This window comes from Ostrinia furnacalis, unplaced genomic scaffold (genome assembly GCF_004193835.3).
Source record: "Ostrinia furnacalis isolate ACB-3 unplaced genomic scaffold, ASM419383v2 OfSCF1862, whole genome shotgun sequence".
Lineage (NCBI taxonomy): Eukaryota > Metazoa > Arthropoda > Insecta > Lepidoptera > Crambidae > Ostrinia > Ostrinia furnacalis.
Window position 1 is genome coordinate 312594 of NW_021132101.1, and position 15598 is coordinate 328191.

General features: G+C 37.7%; 2 protein-coding genes across 2 annotated transcripts; both read left to right on the forward strand.

Annotated features, from left to right (window-relative positions):
* Positions 1–356: 356 nt before the first annotated feature.
* LOC114353938 (uncharacterized) lies at positions 357–821 on the forward strand (the record flags this gene model as incomplete). The annotated part of the gene is made up of 1 exon (XM_028306129.1): positions 357–821. A coding segment is annotated over one exon (465 nt), but the record flags the coding sequence as incomplete, so codon positions are not given.
* Positions 822–2118: 1297 nt separating this feature from the next.
* On the forward strand, positions 2119–14566 carry LOC114353939 (uncharacterized). The gene is made up of 6 exons (XM_028306130.1): positions 2119–2352; positions 3979–4140; positions 11963–11985; positions 12940–13043; positions 13397–13570; positions 14321–14566. The coding sequence occupies exons 1-6, from the start codon at positions 2177–2179 to the stop codon at positions 14564–14566; spliced, it is 885 nt and encodes a 294-aa protein (XP_028161931.1). The 5' UTR covers positions 2119–2176.
* Positions 14567–15598: the final 1032 nt, after the last annotated feature.

Here is a 15598-nt window from a genome sequence, read left to right on the forward strand (position 1 = left end):
TTAGGAATATACATTTTATAGACATGTAATGTTCCACGGAAATAAGTGCCCATTTGGTTCTTCTTATATCTTTTATCCTTCGATACAGTAAAAAAATTCAAATAACTGTCTTTTACATTCAAAACCTAGTCGCAAACATGATTTACTAATGGAAATACTATAATCAAAACACATGCGAATCTAAATCAGTTTACTATATATTATTTTCAGACGTTTGCTACAGACTGAAATATTTGTACATATAGCGAGAGAGTCAAAATACAAAATTGCGTAAAACTCGACATCGCTTTCTAGCAATTTTTTTGGAACTGTCGGTTCAGTGTTGTGTGCAATAAAGAGTGTCTATCTAAATACTTTCAGAGATACTCATCTTGACAATTCTGCCGCTAATCACGGTGGAGGCCAAAACCAAGTTCCTATCGCAAAGCCTGGACTCGGAGCCGTCGATATCCATCCTATACGCCAGAGACAAAAAGAGCGACAAGGTCACCAACGAATGCTTGACCGAGATGTACCCTCGGAACTTATACCAGTACCCTCTCCACATAGACAGGAATGACATCCCCTGCATCATCCACTGCGTCTTGAAAAAGTTCGGGATCATGTCCAACGACGGTCTGATCAACATCAAGAACTACTACAAAAGAGTCCAAGCCATCCACCGATATGACCCAAGGATCCTCATCTCAGATGTAGGGGAGACCTGTGCACAGAACATCAATGGGATGAATTTGGATCACGATGTTTGCAAGAAGGCCAAAGTCTTCAACGACTGCACTCAACTGTACGCGATTTCTTTCAGAGACCCTGAAGAATGGTAGTTAACTAGAATATTTTTGAATTTTTGATACTTTCGTAAATAAACAACACAAAGTTCCCGCTTCTTTTATTCAACCTTTGAGTTACCAAAATTATGTGTATGACTAAAGTGAACGAAAAGTTTCTGATTAGGAACGCTACTTCAGCATAAAATGAATATCTTAGCATATCAAAGTGTTCTGTGGATTTTTATTACATGTTTAAATTTCATGAGAATATAAATAAATAACTTGATAGCCATGTTACTATACTTAGAAGGTATTGAATGCTTACCTGTTTTCTGGAGAAGTTCCAAAAACTAGTTACATAATAAATAAATAAATAAATAAATATCCTTGGACATTTTACACTGCGCCTCTAGTCCCAAACTAAGCAAAGCTTGTACTATGGGTACTAGACGACGGGATAAAGATACTTAAATACTTTTTTTTTGTAAATACATGCACATTATACATAGAAAACACCCAGACCCGTCACAGATATTAAAATTCATCATTTCAATTTCTGCCCGGCCGGGAATCGAACCCGGGACCTCTCGGCATAGTAGTCCGTTCTGAACCACTACACCAAACGGCCGACAACATAAATCTAATATTATACTAGCAAGCCACCCTGAGTTCGTCTGGGTTGAAAATTATCAGTCTTGTCTTATTTACTGAGTGTACTAATACGTAAAGTAATTCCGAAGAGTACCTATATACCAATAAACAAACTTGTAACGTAAATTTCGTATAGCTAATTACACTTTCCCTGAACAAACTACATAGTTTTCAAACGTCAAAACGTCGAAGCCATCAAAATTGGGTTAGCATTTTTAGGGTAAAGAAAACTTTACACACATACACTGACGGTATTACCACAGAATAATAATAAGTGTAAATTACTAACACTGTGGGCCGAGTGTGAGTTTACATCATATAAAATGTATGAAAATTTTAGTTTTTGAACAGCCAGGGGCGCTGTATACAATCCGTCATACATTTAATGTCATTTTTGACGCGCTCATAGTGAGCGCGTTTAATGTAAACTCACACTAGGCCCTCTGATCTAAAGTCCTATGTATAACGAGGTAGCCTCTCTGCAAGTCTGCAACTCTGTATAACTAAGAAGTATATGAAATACCAAATGGTACAAAACATCACACTTTTTTTGCATAATAACTAAGTAGGTAGGTACATAAGATGCCACAGTTATGCTTTCGTCTGTACTGTACATGATATAAATTCCAATTTACTTCACATTCTCGTAATAAGGACATCGGATAAGCGAACCTCCGCATTACCAAGCTCCCATTGTTCCAGGCTCAATCCTTCTGGTCCTGCTGCTTCCATACATCGCCCAAGCCCGCATCTCAGTCATGTACGCCCACGACAAACTCAGCGACTTGGTAGCGCAGCAGTGCTTCAACGAGATGTTCCCGAAAGCCAAACACGTGGAAATCCAAGAGTCTGATGAGCCGTGCATCATCTTTTGTGTCCTGAAGAAGCTGGGTATAATGTCCGCGAATGGCGTCATCAATTTGGAGATTTATAGGTGAGGAATTGAAAAGAAAACTATAAGTTATAGCCATAATACGAAGAGCGCCTTTGTTTGTTCGTTTCAACCGATATGACGTCCACTACTGGACAAAGGCAAGGATTTCCACAAAGACCGGTCCTACGCTTGCGGAGCGCCTACTACTAATATTATAAATGGGAAAGTAACTCTGTCTCTGTCTGTCTGTCTGTCGGTCTGTCTGTCTATCTGTCTCGCTTTCACGCCTAAACCCCTGAACCGATTTTAATGAAATTTGGCATAGAGATAGTTTGAGTCCCGGGAAAGGACATAGGATAGTTTTATCCCGGTTTTTGAAACGGACGCGCGCGATAAAGTTTTTCTGTGACAGACAAATAGCGAAGCCGCGGGCGGAAAGCTAGTCATTAATAAATTCCAATCTCACTGACTAAACAAAAAGTTTCATGCTTCAGCTATTAAACTAAGGTTAGATTGTAATTTACAGAATTCTAACTTTCATAATCATCTAGCGTCTATAGTTTCATATTACAATCCAGCCTATAGCAGAATTTGTGAATACATATTAATTACAATCAAAATCAAATTCGAATTACCAAGAACTCGGAGTAATCATTAAAAGGCTTCTAGCAGTAACTATGAACATATAACTGGAATTTTCTCATTAAAACATATAACTTTTGTACATAATAATCTGCCGCAAAATGGCGAAGTTCTTTGAAACCAGCAACTTTAATTAGAAGTTGGTATAAAAATGTAATATCGAACTTCATCTAGAATCAAAAGCAAAAGCCTTCAGCTTCTGAGAACTCAGAACTTATTTCAGCATTACTTAGGTATAAATATAGTGCTGTTTAACGAAATACTATTTTTCCTACTTAATTGTGTGACGTGATGTTCAGCTTATTCCATAAGACACTTGTAAGATTTTTTTATTTTACTCCGATTTTTTTTCGATTGATTTATCTTCCGATTTACATCAGGCTTTAACTGAATTGTTTTTTGGATCAACTATAAAATTTCAAATACTTATTCTATGTCTGACCAGTGCAGCGCGCAGCGTGGGTAGTGTAGACAATCCTCTATTTTTTTTTATTTATGTATACTTCAGCACACAAAGTAACAAATGCACTGTGGCGGACTTAATGCCGGATGGCATTCTCTGCCAGTCAACCACGGGCCATGCAGAAAGAGTAAGGCGGTGCAAGAAATTTACATTTTTGATAATAAACCTACTTACATAAGATTACATAAAATAAATAACATAATACAAATAAATGTAATAGACATACACATAAATACATAAACATAATAATATTATAGATGTACGCATCACTCATGTCTGAGATAGCGAGAAAATGGAGAAAAAAAGGTCATTCCTTGAAATGTTTGCGCAGAGCCTGTTTTTTATGCACAACAAGGCAAGTATTTAACCACAATCGCATCTGATGTTAAGTGGGATGCAGTCTAGGATGGTACATATCTATTTGCCTCCGGTAAATTATTAAAGGGCCGTGCCCCTACGGTGGAGACTGATGATGATGACAATCATCAAACTAAGTGTTACAGATGTAAATACGTAAACGTGCTTGATGATCACCAAACCAAGTTAGGTACGGTAAATTCTAAAATTAATGTTATTTTCAGAAAACGAGTGCAACTGGCTCACCAGCTCGACCAGAGGAACCTGGTCAGCGACTTCGGAAGCTCATGCGTGGAGAGCGCAGACGCAACTCAGCACAAACAAGATGTCTGCCGAAAGGCTAAGGTCTTCAACGACTGCACGCACTTGTACAGAATCTTATTAAAGTAAACAGTTTAAATCCAACGTCTTTAGTTGAGACAGCATTGTACCTACTCTGTTGGTATTGGAATAATGCCAGTCTTCCCCAGTGAAAACAAAATAGGGCAAAACTTTTTTTTATGAAGACAAGTCAGGTATTTGACCGAAACAGCACCTGGTGTTAAGTGAGATGTAGTCTAGGATGGTACATTTCTGCCCTGTAAGTGCCTATTCACTCCTCGCCTAGAAAAGGCCCGGATTATAGTGTTCAGAATGAGTGTGTGTTTGCCATTAATGGGACTATTCCCAACTCTCGTTCTAACTGAAACTCATATGTAAATGACTGACCGCCAAAGCCCAGCGAAGTCATAGTAAAAGGCATTATGAATAGCTCACACAATTATGTTCAATGAGTATTTTAAAACTCTCTATCGTGATCTTTTATAGATAGAGCTTATAGAAATATAGCCAAATGTATCAATTTCGTTTCAATTACCTTCCAAAGTGCGTCCTCATAGATTTTCATGAAAGATAAGGCCCAACTAAAAGCCTTGCCTAAACCTGATACCTAAACTATTAACTACTCATACAATATTACAACGTTTCATCAAGATTCGTCGAGTAGTTTACTTACAGGAAAATAATTTACAAACGTCCGTTCATCCACATACAGAGAGTAAAGATTGAACTGTATCACACGTCATTGTACAATCGAGAATACGTAAGCCTTTACATTTTTGTTGCAAAATAGCGTCTATTACAACTGTATAAGGTCCTATGTGGTCGTATAGTGTAAAGCTTGACGCGCCTTTATAGGTACGTTGCTCAGATCTTTGGCAGGAACACAAGTAATCCTTATAAAAGCCTACTCGCAGCTTGAATTTAATTTGACACGTCGGATTAGTCGGAAATGATGACGTTCTTTTGGGATAATACCACAGCTCGACAAAGATCAGCCAGTACATTCACACTATTTTATTTTATTTGCCTCCTGTCCAAAAAAAATCAACAAATTTCTACCAATACGAACTAAATTACGAACATTAACATTTGGTTACGAGGTAACTACAAACTTAATTAAATATCAATCAATACACAAATATTAATCCAAAAAAAATGTGTGTTAACATAAGATTGCTCTGGGTCGTGTTTAGCACAACTTGTAGCCCAATACAGTACGACAAATTATACCTCATATTCATAGAAAAAAGTAAATGCAACGATTAGAGATTTGAATATTCATTCAACGTATTGAACTTGCGTTGATGTCGACCTTAAAAGCTTCAGAAAGGTTATTATTCAGCACTTACGCTTTATGTCCCCATGATACAGGATTACCTAGTTTGAGGACTACTAGTAAGCTGTAATTTGTAATTTTGGTAATGAAAGATTTTTTTACTAGGTATCTGGTCAAAGAATTTTGGCTAACACTTTTCTGAAAATCTTAAAAAATTTCAAAAAATATATTTTTAATTGAAATGGAATGGCTTATTTCTTTTAGCTGTTCCTTTGTGAGGTATCGAAGCGCTCCTGGCATAGGGACCTGGCGGGAACATTAAAGGTATTAATGATCAAACAAACGAACAGAAAATGTACCTACTTACGTTCAGAAATCATTTGATAGGGGTTTGTTCAGGCGACGACACGTCAAGGTAAATACTGGCATTTTATAGGGGTTTATTTTATCAGTGTTACTTTATGCACAACTTTTTTCTTACTACCTCTTTTCTAACAAAGGTGGACTGTCTTCCGCCACGTCTTCCCAGTACCAGCGGATATGTTATTATAAATGCTTTTTTCCATCGAAATTAAAAAGGTTTCAAGACATTTTCCTCATTTCAAGACATTAACTTTTCTTGATATTCTGGCATGACACCATGACCATGACCACCAGTGCCTTTAATTTTTTATAATTAACAATAGAAGTACTAGTAATATACGTAGGGGTATATTGCTATCATTAACAATTAGTAAAATAAGGATGTGGCGAAGCGAACATAATCTCGAAATTCTCGAATAAAAACTACTAGAACATGAGTCACAAGTTCTAAATACGTTAAGTACTTCTAGCAATCCGTCGAGAAAATTCTTAACAAGAAAAATAAAAACCTCTCGATACCGCAGCATAATTTAATACTTCCCCGTCCCGCAATTGGAAGATTAAGTTTAACTCGTTTCGATCAAAATTAAGCTGCTCCAGTAAATTCCTAATACCACGATGATCCGTTCATATTCCCATTGTAATACGCACACTATTGCAGCTGCTAGTATCTCGTTATCTATATTTAGTTACATGGAAAGAAACTGTAAAATAAGGATTTATCTATCTACTAGCTTTTGACCGCGGCTTCACCCGCGTGAAATTTAGTTTGTCACATATACATAAATGTCACACGATATATCGTCATAATTTATAGCCTATATGTTATTCTGGGTTATAAACAATAATACTGTACATTAAAATCCTTTCAGTAGTTTTTACGTGAAAGAGTAACAAACATCCAGACATCCAACTTTCGCATTTGTAATATTAGTAGTTATCTACTCGAACAGGGGGATGAGTAGGAAGGCGCTGGATGCAGGCCGCTACCAACCGGGCGATGTAGAAATTATTGCGGGAGGTGTAGTGTGAGATGTCGACTGCGTAAAAAAGTGACATTAAATGTATGACGGATTGTATAGCGCCCCTAGCGGAAACTTTCAAGATCTAAAATCTTCATTTCAATAACTAAAATCTTTTTTTAACGCGCTCGCTAGCTAGCTACAAAGCCCTCAGTTAGAAGAATACAATGTGATGCATATAAAAGTATCTACCCTTCCTACCTACCAGTTCCTTTTGATGTGACTACATAGGTAGCTATAGCTGAATTAAAGTTTTTAAAGCAACTTTTTAAACATTAATAAGTCTTGCACAGAAAATGTTACTAATAAAATAAAAAAGAACGACTAAATGTGTTGCTGTGCAAGAAATACTGAACAAGTAAGCGTTTTTTGTTGATATTCACTGAAAACCAATAAACCGAGAAGGAAAAAGAAAATTGGAAATATTTTCCCTGAAGACATCAAACTATCTTTTGCCATCGATTTCGCCCACATGTTTTTGGTTTGTCACTCACAGACAGAAATTTTGTCTATTCTCCTTACAAACTTTTACATTTACGTATAATATACCTAATATGAACTGAAAGTCTTATTTTCTAAGGAAAATTGATTTCTGTTAAGATACTTTTAATTTCTGGACGAAGAAATAGGTTTCTGTGGGGATACTTCTAATGTCGATATCACATCATCAACAACATAATAATGTAACCAAACATACTTCCAAAGTAGTCTTTAACACATCGAAAAATACCCAAAAATTCTGACAAAAATAAAAACGCGGCAAATGTGTTTGATTTAGACGCCGGCGCTCGTTTGCCGAGCACTCAAGACTGTCGGATTCACGCAAAGGAAAACAGTCAAGCGTAAATTGGAAAACTTACTGGGTTCCACAGCTTAGTAACGACATGAAAATAGAAACCAGTTCATAAAAAAATTCTTCAAAAGCTCTACGGCCATTGTGGAAGTCATTTGGGGAGGCCTATGTTCAGCAGTGGATGTCCTATGGCTGAAATGATGATGGTGATGATGTTTGTTATGTTACATACATATCCGCTGTAAAAATTAATGAGTTATCTCATTTGACTTGTCTTAATTGAAACGGTGCCTTTCTACTTGCCCTCCAAATCACAACCTTGTAAGAAAGATAGCAATCAAAAGGAAATGCTCTTAAAAAGATTATATGAGTACAGCAATAATCATTTTGATTTCAATATTAACTATAACATTACAGATATGTTTGTAGTTTTAGTCCTATTTCGACTTGTTCGTCAACTCGCCCCTCTAAATGTGCGAGTTGGTACCTTCATTGGTTCACGGATCTCTAAAAAAGATACAAATTTATTTCAAACGAAGTTGCACTGCGGAAAGTTACGGAATGGAACCGTTCGCCGATATATCTGAACACTTATTTATCCGTGACAAGGATGCTTACACTTAAATGTGTAAAGCGTAAAATGTTTCTCTCCTTTCTACTTTATTTTCAAAACAACTTTTCAGCACTGTTATGCAGAAGAACCTAGCAAGATTCTATTGTCTTCATTGATTACTCTACTAAATAGAAGAAAATTATATGGGTTGAGTTGTGTTATTTTTCATGTAAACACTTAAAAAAAGAAGATTTCACTTCATTTATTATCATTTAATTACTGATTGAGAAAGAGCAAATATATTCGACAATACAATTTAATTCTTCGGTCACCATTTCAGAAATAACTAATAAAGTAGGAAACTTCACTAGTTCATAACATTTTAACATAGGATCACATTATGAAATCGGTATTACAAGAATTCAATTGGGAAAAAAACACTGTTAACTTGCATCAGTATTTTAATTACAACACACTCAGTTACCACTAAGAAGCTGAGAAATAACAAACATGGCGATCTTCTGTATCCAACACCAAATCGAGCAGCCTTTCTTCGGCGGTTCTTCTTCTTCTTCTTCTGCCTTTGTGGTAGCTGCCGTCGTCGTTGAACTAGCTTCTTCTTCTTGACAAAGAGTAAACGAAACCAGAAGAGACGTCAGGAACAGAACGATCAACAGCTTCAGAATTGTCGATTTCATTTTACTGATCTTCTTTTCCTTTTAAAGTATGAAACGCGAATGAATGAGTTTGGCTGATCCAACACAGAATTTAGATGTGTATCAACTAATTCTATTTTGGTGATTAGTTCCAGCAGAGCTTAATGGCGTTTATGCATCGGTACAACGGGCTCGATTACAATAATTTATTTTAAATGGCCGACCAATTTTATAACCATTTCGTGTTGCTAATACTCTATGCTGAAGGCTAATGCCAAAATATTTACTCATGTAATATGCATTAAACAAAACCTCAGACCACCACTAATTATTAGTTTCATTGAAAGTCTATTTTCTTGGATTCGTAGATTAGTTCCAAGAAAAAAGTATAAGTATACCTATCTATCACTAAGCTGAAAAGTCTATTAGGTATACCTACCTACCACAAAAAAAGTTGCAAAGTAAGACAGCCTCTGGCTGGCTTACTTTTTCATTTGAATCAATAAAATGAGAGATGAACCTAAGAAATCAAACACGAATCGTGTAAAATAATTTGGCAAAACGCAATCATATAGAGTGACCGCTGAAAAGCTACCCATGCATCATTTTACACCTTCTTTTATAGCATAATCACCCTTATTATAGCTTAAACACAGTAAGATATACTTCCTCGGTCAATATATCATCTACAACATAAGGCACAACAGAACAATTTAGCGTCTAATATAAATTTGTTCACGCCGTATCTCGTGCGACCGCGATGCGAAATAAACTCCTATTACTGACGACCAAGATATCTTGAGCCATGATATTTTTTCATTCCCTCACAAATTGCATAAGGAGACTAGCCGTCTTCGTCACAGTATAATTATGGAACAATAGGTCAAGTTCGGATTTGAAGAAAACCATGAAGTTGCCATTCTAGGACCTTGCTGCCCCATCGGCCGTCAGTTCTGCCCTGCCCATTGCCACTTCAGCTTGCTAATCCGTAGGATTATGTCCGTAAAACACAGAGTGGGACGTCTACCCACAAGATGACCCGACGACCTCATAAAAGTAAGAAGGCGCTGGATGCAGGCCGCTACCAAGCGGGTGATGCGGAAATAATTAGGGGAGCCCTATGTTCAGCAATGGACGTCCTGTGGCTGAAATGATGATGATGAGGTTGCCACATCTTATTTTCAAACGACTTAAATACCACTCTCACTCTTATAAGCAAGATTTTTGAACCAAAGCAAATTGTTATGTGGACAACTTGTAAACTTGCATGACTCGAGAGACTTTTCAATTCAATGTCTGTGCCAGTTTATTCCAGAACCCAAAATGGCCTCAGATTTGAAAATAAAGTTATCTTTGAAACTAAATTTCTCCACAAAATCTTTTCAACCGAGAGCTGTCCACTGCTGGATTTAATAAACGCTTTCTCACAGGATTTCGACCACGACCGGCTCTGCGCTGTCTGCACCCAAGTGCTCCCGCGACCTTCACTAGATTGTTAGAGTTATTGCCTTCATCTGAACTGTGGCATCCTCAAGGATCAAGTCAAAGTAAATTGGTGGCCGTGTAGAGTCCCCGCGAACAATTTGCGCGGGGACGTCAAAAGTTCCCGTATTTCCCCCCATTAGTATCACGTCCCACGTCCCACACCAGTGGAGATGTCCCAATAATAATAATGCTAAGTTTTTGGCATTCGTAGGCTGATGAAAAAAGTTCGGTATAAAACGGTGTGTATTCAAAATAGGTACATGCGAAAGATTTGAAGGATAGCCAACTTTTTTAATTACTTTAGTTGCGCTCTTACAGTGCCTTATTCTGCTAATTATAAATAGAAAATGTTATCGACGATAGCATATCAAGCTGAACATTTTGTAATTATTAAAGGTGACCGCTTATGTAAAATTTGTAATAGACGCTATTTTCGGATAGGTATCAAACTGCATTTTTAGATTGATGCTGATGAGTTTTCATAGTGAGTCATAATAATGGTTTTCCGCTTCATTTTCTATGAAATTCTTTTCTTATCTATGTACCTCTTCTTATCTACACCAGATAAACTTTTACACATAATAAGTATTATCTTTATACCTAGAATTTTTACATATTGATTGATCGGATGCATTGTGTAGCCGATACAAATAAAAAGACCTGCATTACCTACACACGTCTCGTATACTGCTGGCACTGGCAAGCGTCGAACCCACGCAAAAAAGTTCCGTATCACAGCATTCGCAGCGCGTATTGTAAAAAAACGTTCATGCGTGGAATTTCACCGAACTGTTTTATTTTTCAACGTTTCAAACCCACTCAGATGTAGGATGATATCGATAATCCTAGTGATGTGCGATGTCAATAAATTTATTCGTTTCTTTAGAAGGAAACATTTCAACAAATATATTTTTCAACAAATTAGATTCGATAATTCACTGAATGTCTCCCTATTAAAATTTAAAATGCACATTGCGCACTATCAGTGGTGTGTAACTTTTTCTTTAGATTAACTACATTATCATTTCTTTGCTATCTGCAATCCGTTTTGCATTGGACTTATCCCAAGTCAAGACTTATCAGCTCTCCATAGAATTTGGTTTCCTTTTTTTGGAGTATTAAGATTCTCTAAGTAGGTAAAATTTCAGCTAACGAGATAAGAAGTTACTGAAAGGTGAGTAGAGAGATACAGGCCCTCAATGCGCGAGTTTGATACACACTTTCACACTCTTTTGTAATTGAAAACACTTTTTAAACAGTTTAAAGATAATGCCAAAGCTATCGATGATTAAAGTAACATCACTAATTCTACTGTATCGCTATGAATTTCGCATTTGTTAACTGTTATGTAAAGTTATGCAACCTGCGTAAGCTTATATGTATTGTACGAAACAACACTGCAACTGGTGTGTGTGTTTTTGGCATTTTTGATACGAAACGAATTTTTATCGCATGCATATTTAATTTTTAGTCTGTATCAATGAACTGTATAAAAATTAATACGGACGGACGGATATATCGATATCATTTCGAATATAACAGTTTCATGAATATGTAGGTACAATGATAATTTCTGAAGTTTATTTCATTTCCAAGAAGGGACAAATTGTGTAAAACCAGTTTGTAGTTTGCTTTCGTTTAGTTAGTTACATACTCGTAATTGATTCATATGAAACCTTCATGTTATTTTTTGTTCAAATCAATCGAATTTTCAAATAAAAAAAAATTCTGTATTTCAGAAAGCACAAGCCGGATTATGGGGGTATGGCAGTTCAGTAAGTGGTTCATAATAAAGTTTGACATCGCTTTAATTCGCTAACTTTATGATTCGACTTACGAAGCGATATACGTACTCAATTCGAAATCGAAGGCTACATTTTCTACAGACAGTAACCTCAAATATATTTTTTATGTGACAGGAGGCAAACGAGCAGACGGATCACCTGATGGTAAGTGATTACCGTCGCCCATAGACAGCCGTAGTCCCAGGGGCGTTACAGGTGCGTTGCCGGCCTTTAAGGTGAGACGCTCTCTTCTTGAAAGCTTGCAGGTCGTATCCGTCCGGAAACACCGCAGACGAGAGTCCATTCCACAGTTTGGTAGTACGGGGCAGGATGTTTTCTTCTCTCTTATCCCTCTACAGTCACTGAACACTCAAAATATCAGCCAAATTGATGTCGTAAGCTGAAACAAAAGCTAGTTTCGCAACAATAGTGATTGAACATTGTTTGATCGCACAATCGGAGTTTTTTCAGGTTTCTTTTTAAAAGGACAGCTGGCGCGAGCGCAGGAAACGCATTGGAGTCTACAGCTGCGCGCGAGACAGTTCATGTAAGTTCTGTGGAAACGGATTTCTGTACCATTTTGCTGAACCTTTTTATTCGACCTTTGAGTCAGTTTATTCAATAATAATTGATGAGTACGCTACGTACGTACGTACGGTAATATGCTTGCTTAGTTCATATCACAAAATTACGTAATAAGTTCTCTACAGCTTAAAATATCATAAAGGCCTTCTGTAATAGGTAAATAATAATAATCTTTCTTTACTAGAAAGGACCGTGTAATTTTATCAAAAGCTGCTCAGTAACTTTTGCTTAAAGGAAGAAGTGTACTCACTCAAGGAGTAGTAGTAGATTACTTACTTTTATAAGCCTTAATTTCACAGTTGGCTTCTTACGAATATACAGCTTCAGTAACAATTTATTTATTTCAGGAACCATGATGGGGCTCAATATATTGACGGTCATTCTACCCTGCATGCTTACGGTGCAAGTTCATGGCACCTCTGGTACTCTGGTCGATTTTACAGATCCGAAGGTAAGAGATATGAGCTTAGTGATCACACTATAATTATGACTATACTAAACACCTTTGGCTCCATCCAGTTTATTTTAAATTGCGTCTGCATCCTACTATTTGTGGGTCTCCCGGCGCCCTAAAAGTAGTCTATATCAACTCAATCAAGTCAATTGAGACTTGCAAGTGGTCTATTTGAATGCAGCAACAAACCTAGTACCTATTATAGGAGAATGAATTTCCTCCACTGTCTCACTTTCAGGCGAATCAAACAATTAAAAAATATACTAGGGATCTTTTGAAAACTGATTCATAAACCTGGAACTTCTAATTTATACCATTAGGTATTTCCCTCTCATGTATGATCTTCCCAGGTTCAAGGTCACCTGGACGCCCTAGTCCGTCTGGCGCAGTCCTGCGTCATCAAAGTGCGAGCCTCCCCCAAGGACGTCAGAGCATACTTCACCAACTCCTCGCCAGTCTCCAGGTCTGGACAGTGCTTCGCTGCTTGCATGCTGGAGCAAAGTGACATCATCAACCATGGGAAGGTGAGGGTAAAACAGACGCGGTATAAAAAAGGTACTATTTCGTGGGTGCTACGAGTATGTGTATTTATTTAAGGAAATTATTCCTGTATTACGCACCGCAGCGTGGGACGTCTAACCACAAAGTGGACCGGCGACCTCATAAAGGTAGCAGGAAGGCACTGGATGCCGGCCGCTACCAACAGGGCGATCTAGAAATCATTGGGGGAGGCCTATGTTCAGCAGTGGACGACGTCCTGTGGCTGAAATGATGACGACGATGATGATGATGCCTGTAGAAAGCCATGTGACAATCAAATTAATAATATAAGCTATCCACCGTGGACCCAGAACCTACTTTTCTGGGCTAATGTTCTATAAATACACAATGGTACAGACGACAGCACGTCAAGGAAACACTGTGGGGTCTTTATGCAGTTGTAATACGAACGAATTTTCAACGAAAATGGGTAGTCTGATGTGCTGTTTTTTGTACATTACTTTCTTTAGCGTTGGCGTTACTCCAGAACACCCCACACAATCGCAGATGGAAAAATTTTACTCGGTTACTTTTAATCGGTTTCCTGGAATTGAGGATAACGTTGCAACGTAATTTATGTAGGCGTTTTTATTTCAGAAGAATTGTTTTCCTGTTTTTCCCCTTTTCTAACTGCCCAAAAAAGGATATTCATGATTCTAAATTGAAGGGGTTGAAACAATTTATTGTTTTTTGTTTAGTGGGAATCTTTTATTGAAATAAATTCTTTTTTGTAGGTTAACAGAGATCTGCTGGTGCACCAAGCGAGTCTCGTCAACGGCAAAAACTCGAGGGTAGTCAGGAAACTCAACAGCATCTCCAGACTCTGCCTGGACAGCATCGAGGGCATGTCTGACAGGTGTCAACTGGCGTCGACGTATAATGACTGCTTGAATGAGAACATGCTGGAGTTTGCCTTCCCTCTGGATATTGCTGAGGAGGCTGTGAGGAAGATGCCGTTCCATTTGATACAACCTAAGTGAGTATGATCATCATCATCATCATCATTTCAGCCGTAGGACGTCCACTGCTGAACATAGGCCTCCCCCAATGACTTCCACATCGCACGGTTGATAGCGGCCTGCATCCAGCGCCTTCCTGCTACCTTCATCAGGTCGTCGGTCCACCTTGTGAGTGGACATCCCACGCTGCGTTTTCCAGTTTCCATCATCATCATTTTAGTCAATAAAGCCAACTGGAATAAAGTCTACCTTCTCTGGAGAGAGTACGGTATCCCACTTTTTTCGAATCATATTCGAGCGACAGAGATAAAAGAAACCAAAACTGGGAAGTTATTATCTCTAATAAAGAAATAGCCAAAGCTCAAGAAAATCTTATCCAAATCTATTAAGTGCATTAGCACTGAAACTAACCAAAGGTACCTATTTTTTAATTCAATTCGAATTATATTAGGTAGGCCCTTTTCATGGCATTTTCACTACACACATCCCAAATTATAACTTGCCCTACCATAAAATAACCTCACCCATTTTTCTCAGTATGAATATCGTTTATTATTACACTAGCGGCCGCCCGCGACTTCGTACACGTGGATCTCGTTTTACCCCCTTAGGAGTGGAGTTTCGTAAAATCCTTTCTTAGAGGATGCCAAATTTCAACCCGATCCGTCCAGTGGTTTGGGCTGTGCGTTGATAGATCACTATGTCAGTCAGTCACCTTTAAGTTATTATTTAGAAGATAATTAGATAATGATAATCTTAGCCATTTTGAATTCACGTTGAAGGTAAAACGGTAGTCCATAACTCACAAACTTTAATACCAATGGAATTACCGAGATCTCACAACTTCGGGAATTAGATTAAAACTGCTGATTTGAAAGTCTCGAAGAGGGCTGGAGTTGATTAAAGGGTCGGTGAATCTTTAATTACCATGCAGATTGATCCTGGCTTGCCACTTCTAGGGGAGGCCGAGGAGAGTTGTGACGTTGACGATTTTAGAAACCTATCAACTGAGCTATTTTTAGCTCGAGACTTGAACTAAAAACGCGCACTGTT

Bases quoted from the DNA above. Each gene is read 5' to 3' on its own strand.
- LOC114353939 (XM_028306130.1), top strand. From the start codon at position 2,177: ATGTACGCCCACGACAAACTCAGCGACTTGGTAGCGCAGCAGTGCTTC. The intron at 11,986-12,939 runs GTATGGCAGTTC...TATTTATTTCAG, and splicing joins GCACAAGCCGGATTATGGGG to GAACCATGATGGGGCTCAAT. The intron at 13,571-14,320 runs GTGAGGGTAAAA...TCTTTTTTGTAG, and splicing joins ACATCATCAACCATGGGAAG to GTTAACAGAGATCTGCTGGT.